The sequence below is a fragment of the Salvelinus fontinalis genome, chromosome 42 (assembly GCF_029448725.1).
Source record: "Salvelinus fontinalis isolate EN_2023a chromosome 42, ASM2944872v1, whole genome shotgun sequence".
Lineage (NCBI taxonomy): Eukaryota > Metazoa > Chordata > Actinopteri > Salmoniformes > Salmonidae > Salvelinus > Salvelinus fontinalis.
Genome location: NC_074706.1, coordinates 717,762 through 725,091, shown reverse-complemented (window position 1 = coordinate 725,091; position 7,330 = coordinate 717,762). Strand labels below are relative to the sequence as shown.

The 7,330-nt window shown below is 44.6% G+C and overlaps 1 protein-coding gene across 1 annotated transcript in view; it reads right to left on the bottom strand.

The window, feature by feature from the left end:
• Window positions 1-5,247, bottom strand: part of LOC129841114 (von Willebrand factor A domain-containing protein 7-like) — a 20,822-nt gene extending 15,575 nt beyond the window's left edge. The window contains exons 1-5 of the mRNA XM_055909222.1: window positions 5,163-5,247; window positions 4,016-4,225; window positions 3,645-3,781; window positions 1,493-1,637; window positions 185-278 (exon numbers count right to left, since the gene is read on the bottom strand). Of these exons, the coding sequence (XP_055765197.1) occupies window positions 185-278; window positions 1,493-1,637; window positions 3,645-3,781; window positions 4,016-4,198 (559 nt within the window). The 5' untranslated portion in view covers window positions 4,199-4,225; window positions 5,163-5,247. The remainder of the gene's footprint in view (window positions 1-184; window positions 279-1,492; window positions 1,638-3,644; window positions 3,782-4,015; window positions 4,226-5,162) is intronic.
• Window positions 5,248-7,330: the final 2,083 nt, after the last annotated feature.

Here is a 7,330-nt window from a genome sequence, read left to right as displayed (position 1 = left end):
CCTCCCTCCCTCCTTCCTTCCCTCCCTGCCCTACCACCCTCCCTCCCTGCCCTCCCTCCCTCCCTCCCTCCCTCCCTCCCTCCCTCCCTCAGTCCCTCCCTGCCCTACCATCCTCCCTCCCTCCCTCCAGTTTGTTCCCATGCCTAGCTGTCCTCGTTGCTGCTTTAACACAAGCCCACCCTACCTGCCAGGTTTTCCAGTGGGAGATTGGGGCGGATCAGGTTGGCGTAGGGTTCAGTGTATCCCAGATCCACCCAGTTACTGTGGCTGTAGAAGTCCTGACAAAACACAAGCATGTATTATATACCAAGTCTGTGTCTGTGGGAAAGATATCTATCTAATTCCCTATTACAGACACCTCAAGACAGAAGTTAACTTGGTTCAGATGAAAATACTTGAGCCAAGGTGAAGTATGAAACGAGAGATGAGGTGAGATAGACGTTTTATTTCTCCCTCCCCCTTCTCCCTCTATCCTTTTATTCCTTACCTTATCTCTCTTCATTCCTGGAAGTTCAGACTTTCTCCCTCTTTTCCCTTCCACCCTCTCTTCCACTCCTCTCTCCCTCTCCTCTCTCTCCTCCCTCTCCCACTCCTCCCTCTCCCACTTCCCTCTATCCCTCTCCTCTCTCTCCTCCCTCTCCCACTCCTCCCTCTCCCTCTCCCACTTCCCTCTCTCCCTCTCCTCTCTCTCCTCCCTCTCCCACTCCCACTCCCCTCTCTCCCTCTCCCACTCCTCCCTCTCCCACTCCCACTCCTCTCTCTCCCACTTCCACTCCTCTCTCTCCCTTTCCCACTCCAATCTCTCCCTTTTCCACTCATCTCTCTCTCTCCCTCTCCTCTCTCTCCTCCCTCTCCCTCTCCTCCCTCTCCCTCTCCCTCTCCTCCCTCTCCCTCTCCCACTCCCCTCTCTCCCTCTCCTCTCTCTCCTCCCTCTCCCACTCCTTCCTCTCCCTCTCCCACTCCCACTCCCACTCCTCTCTCTCCCTCTCCCACTCCTCTCTCTCCCTCTCCCACTCCTCTCTCTCCCTCTCCCACTCCTCCCTCTTCCTCTTTCTCTCTCCCCTTACCTGCAGTCAGGGCTCTAATCACACTGGTGCTCCAAACACATTTGTTATTTTATTTAATAATTTATTTGTAAAAAAAAATGTTTTTAACCTTCATTTAACTAGGCAAGTCAGTTAAGAACAAATTCTTAATTACAATGATGGCCTACCGGGGAACATTGTTCAGGGGCAGAACGACAGATTTTTACCTCGTTAGCTCAAGGATTCGATCCAGCAACCTTTCGGTTACTGGCCCAACATTCTAACCGCGAGGCTACCTAACGCCCCATACACAAGTTAGGAGCACAACAAAACATTTAGGAGCACAACAAAACATTTAGCAGCACTAGAAAAGAGCGGTACTGTGTACAGTACTCTCCCCAGTGTCTCTCTAGCTACTGGAAATGTTTGCATATCCCCTCTTTCACCCCCCCTCTCTCTCCTCTTACCTGTAGTGTGTGTAGTACTCTCCCCAGTGTCTCTCTGGCAGCCTGGAAGTTCTCCCTTTGTACGTTGGCCTTGATGCTTGCCACCCCATCAGTGATAAGGCGCCGGCCCTCAGCAAACGCCTCAGAGTTGAAGTGATGGGCTGGGCTGTTAGAATAAAGATTATGATCAATTGGTTTTATATAGAAAACGACTGTAGGAGTGATATACCCAATGTTCACTTGGGCTGGCACAATAATGACAATGATTAATTGTTTATATAGTTCATACATTAGATCCACTAGAAGAAGGGTGTTTGAGTGATGCACGTCCTAAACCTTTACAATAAGGTTCTTAGGAATAAAGGGTTTGAGAGCAGCATATGACATGTGCTGGATAAGAAAACTAAGATGTTTTTAAAACTAGTTAAATATTAAATTGAATAAAAATCGTATGTTGCTTTCCTGTATGTTAATTTCCTCCAAGCACTCCAAGCATTTTACATAATAAGTGAACCTCATTCTCTATCAATGGAGCACCAACCTGTTGACATAATAAGGGAACCTCATCCTCTATCAATGGAGCACCAACCTGTTGACATAATAAGGGAACCTCATCCTCTATCAATGGAGCACCAACCGGTTGACATAATAAGTGAACCTCATCCTCTATCAATGGAGCACCAACCTGTTGACATAATAAGTGAACCTCATTCTCTATCAAAGGCGCACCAACCTGTTGACATAATAAGGGAACCTCATTCTCTATCAATGGAGCACCAACCTGTTGACATAATAATGGAACCTCATCCTCTATCAATGGAGCACCAACCTGTTGACATAATAAGGGAACCTCATTCTCTATCAATGGAGCACCAACCTGTTGACATAATAAGGGAACCTCATCCTCTATCAATGGAGCACCAACCTGTTGACATAATAAGGGAACCTCATTCTCTATCAATGGAGCACCAACCAGTTGACATAATAAGTGAACCTCATTCTCTATCAAAGGCGCACCAACCTGTTGACATAATAATGGAACCTCATCCTCTATCAATGGAGCACCAACCTGTTGACATAATAAGGGAACCTCATCCTCTATCAATGGAGCACCAACCTGTTGACATAATAAGTGAACCTCATCCTCTATCAATGGACCACCAACCTGTTGACATAATAAGTGATCCTCATCCTCTATCAATGGAGTACCAACCTGTTGACATAATAAGTGAACCTCATCCTCTTTGAATGGAGCACCAACCTGTTGACATAATAAGGGAACCTCATCCTCTATCAATGGAGCACCAACATGTTGACATAATAAGTGAACCTCATCCTCTATCAATGGAGCACCAACCTGTTGACATAATAAGGGAACCTCATCCTCTATCAATGGAGCACCAAACTGTTGACATAATAAGTGAACCTCATCCTCTATCAATGGAGCACCAACCTGTTGACATAATAAGTGAACCTCATTCTCTATCAATGGAGCACCAACCTGTTGACATAATAAGGGAACCTCATCCTCTATCAATGGAGCACCAACCTGTTGACATAATAACTGAACCTCATTCTCTATCAATGGAGCACCAACCTTGTGACATAATAAGTGAACCTCATCCTCTATCAATGTAGCACCAACCTGTTGACATAATAAGGGAACCTCATTCTCTATCAATGGAGCACCAACCTGTTGACATAATAAGGGAACCTCCTCCTCTATCAATGGAGCACCAACCTGTTGACATAATAAGTGAACCTCATCCTCTATCAATGGAGCACCAACCTGTTGACATAATAAGGGAACCTCATCCTCTATCAATGGAGCACCAACCTGTTGACATAATAAGGGAACCTCATCCTCTATCAATGCAGCACCAACCTGTTGACATAATAAGTGAACCTCATCCTCTATCAATGTAGCACCAACCTGTTGACATAATAAGTGAACCTCATTCTCTATCAATGGAGCACCAACCTGTTGACATAATAAGGGAACCTCATCCTCTATCAATGGAGCACCAACCTGTTGACATAATAAGGGAACCTCATCCTCTATCAATGGAGCACCAACCTGTTGACCTAATAAGGGAACCTCATTCTCTATCAATGGAGCACCAACCTGTTGACATAATAAGGGAACCTCATCCTCTATCAATGGAGCACCAACCTGTTGACAAAGTCTCTGTCCACCTGTCCGTTCTGTACGTAGATCTCATTCAGGGCAGATTTGAACTTAGCCGCTGACACTTCACCTGTTGCTTTGGGTCCCAGGCAGGCCTGGACCAGCTCCTCAGCAGAGTTACCCTAAAGGGAAAGGGCAGAGGTTAGACATTCTGACACACTACTCTATTTTCTTTATCTCTCTTTCACACACACGCACGCACGCACGCACGCACGCACGCACGCACGCACGCACGCACGCACACACACACACACACACACACACACACACACACACACACACACACACACACACACACACACACACACACACACACACACACACACACAGACACACACACACACACACACACTTACCGTGGGGGTGAAGTCTCGTCCCTCTGTCTCGGCGATGGCTCGGCACACGTCCGTGACCTTCTGTAGCACGGCCGTTCCCGTGATGCTGACGTGGGTGGAGGCTCCGCCCCCAATGGGAGCAAACGCCCAGGCTCCTCCTGATAGGACCAGGGCCAGGAAGGACACACCCAGCACCGGTGACATCCTCAGTCTTTGGAGAGTGGGGGGTGGCTGGTGGATGGAGGGGTGAGTGAGTGAGAGAGATAGAGGAGCGTGTGAGAGAGAGAGAGGAAATCCCTGACCCATTCTCTGTTGTTAAACCTCTTGGCCACAACCCAACATGTCCTATAATGAGGGTGTAGTTAGTATGCAGAAGCATCTTTATGATACATCAGTAAAATGTAATTAGACGTTGTCAAAACTGATTAGAGACTAGTACTTGGGCCCTGTTCTGGCACATACTGCATTCCCTATTACCTAGGAACATAGAGAGGTGTATATTCCCTGTTGCACAATGTTCTCCTCAGAGATAGTGTTTGGCAATGGCTCAACTCAACCATGGCCGTTTTTACTCCATGTCCTTTAGCTGAATACCTTCAGTTCCTCAAGTGTTAAAAGGCGAACATTGCACTGAAAGGCTGGTGGGAAATGAAACAATACTGGTCCGTACTGCTGCTTCTATCCTAGATTAAATGAATGTCATATGTACAATCCTATATATACTATATATCATGGTCATATAAATTATGTACAATCCTCTCAATCTGTATACATTCTTGGTTTAAATATATATATATATATATATATATATATATATATATATATATATATATATATATATATATATATATATTCCAAGGGTGTATACAGATTGAGAGGATTGTACATATATTACCATTAATTGATTGAATAAATGAATTGAATACAGACAATCTTTCCACTGAACTGATAAATGCTGAGAAAATATATTTTGACAAAGCACCAATAACCGAGAATATGGTTAAAACAAACAATTAAAAAACGTAACATATTATAATCTAAGAACTAAAACCATTTACCATTTAAATGACAGAAATAATGGTAAACAAAATGAAAATAAAGACCTCTGAATTGTTTTGTGATATAATTGCACCAGTTATGTGAAGAAACCTTCTCAAAGCTTCCATACCTTCTCGGGTTATTTGAGCGTAGTTGGATCTCTTCCTCTTTCCCTGTCTCTGTTGCAGTAATAACCCACACTGTAGAGGAACACCCTGGAAGATACAGTACACCTGTATATATACTGGACTGTACCGTCAGGCAGGGATAGAGAGAGGAGGGTGAGCTCTGTCTGTTACAGTACACCTGTATATATACTGGACTGTACCGTCAGGCAGGGATGGAGAGAGGAGGGTGAGGTCTGTCTGTTACAGTACACACTAATCATTAACTTCTAGGGTTTTCCATTAATCATTAACCTTTGTTTGTGTGTGTGTGTGTCTGTCTGTCTGTCTGTCTGTCTGTCTGTCTGTCTGTCTGTCTCTGTGTCACGCCCTGACCTTTGAGATCCTTTTTATGTCTCTATTTGGTTCAGTCAGGGTGTGATTTGGGGTGGGTATTCTATGTTCTTTCGTTCTATTATCTGTATTTCTATGTTTTGGCCGGGTAGGGTTCTCAATCAGGGACAGCTGTCTATCGTTGTCTCTGATTGAGAACCATACTTAGTTAGCCCTTTTTCCCACCTGTCTTTGTGGGAAGTTAACTTTGTTTGTGGCACAAGCTTCACGGTTGTTTGGTATGGTTTATTGTTTTGTCGGCGTCATCACCTAATAAAAGGTAATATGTACGTTTACCACGCTGCACCTTGGTCCTCTTCATTCAACAGCCGTGACAGTATGTCTGTCTGTCTGTGTGTGTGTGTATGGGGACTGTATTCCTTCCTTTTGAGCGTGATGATCCAAACATGAATCATTACATTTATCTTTCTTTACTGTAAATCAGTAATGAGGTTTCAAAGAATTCTGTATGGTTTTATGGTACTAGTTTCACAGGAAGTCTGAAGCTGATTACACTGAAAGGAAAATTCTGAAAGAGTTATAATTTTCTATCAGTCATGATTCTTCATTATTCTTCTTGTTTCAGGACAGGGAGGGGAGACTGATGACTAGGGAGTGGATGGCAGTAACGTTAGGGTGGATTCTTTATGGTATATTCATATTATTTCACAAGGCAGGTACATTTCTGGGATTGCTATTTGGCGCAGCTAAGGTAGTAAACATTTTTTACAGTTCATCACAGATGCCCCACTGGTTGAATCAACATTGTTTCCACTTCATTTGAATTAATTTACATTTAACCAATGTGGAATAGACGGTGAATTGACCAACTAACTCTCATAGTCTCAAGTCAGAATTAGAGTTTCATCCATGTTTCTCAAATGTCAAATTTCCCAACGTCAAATGTAGAGGTGTCTAAGGTTAAGTTTAGGCTGTTCCAGAGTGGTGATGTCATGTTGTTCCAGAGTGGTGATGTCATGTTGTTCCAGAGTGGTGATGTCATGTTGTTCCAGAGTGGTGATGCGATGTTGCTCCAGAGTGGTGATGTTGTTCCAGAGTGGTGATGTTGTTCCAGAGTGGTGATGTTGTTCCAGAGTGGTGATGCGATGTTGTTCCAGAGTGGTGATGCGATGTTGTTCCAGAGTGGTGATGCGATGTTGTTCCAGAGTGGTGATGGGATGTTGTTCCAGAGTGGTGATGGGATGTTGTTCCAGAGTGGTGATGCGATGTTGCTCCAGAGTGGTGATGTTGTTCCAGAGTGGTGATGTTGTTCCAGAGTGGTGATGTTGTTCCAGAGTGGTGATGTTGTTCCAGAGTGGTGATGTTGTTCCAGAGTGGTGATGTTGTTCCAGAGTGGTGATGCGATGTTGCTCCAGAGTGGTGATGCGATGTTGTTCCAGAGTGGTGATGTTGTTCCAGAGTGGTGATGCGATGTTGCTCCAGAGTGGTGATGCGATGTTGCTCCAGAGTGGTGATGCGATGTTGTTCCAGAGTGGTGATGTTGTTCCAGAGTGGTGATGTTGTTCCAGAGTGGTGATGTTGTTCCAGAGTGGTGATGTTGTTCCAGAGTGGTGATGCGATGTTGCTCCAGAGTGGTGATGCAATGTTGTTCCACAGTGGTGATGGGATGTTGTTCCAGAGTGGTGATGGGATGTTGTTCCAGAGTGGTGATGTCTTGTTGTTCCAGAGTGATGATGTCATATTGTTCCAGAGTGATGATGTCATATTGTTCCAGAGTGGTGATGTCATGTTGTTCCAGAGTGGTGATGTCATATTGTTCCAGAGTGGTGATGTCATATTG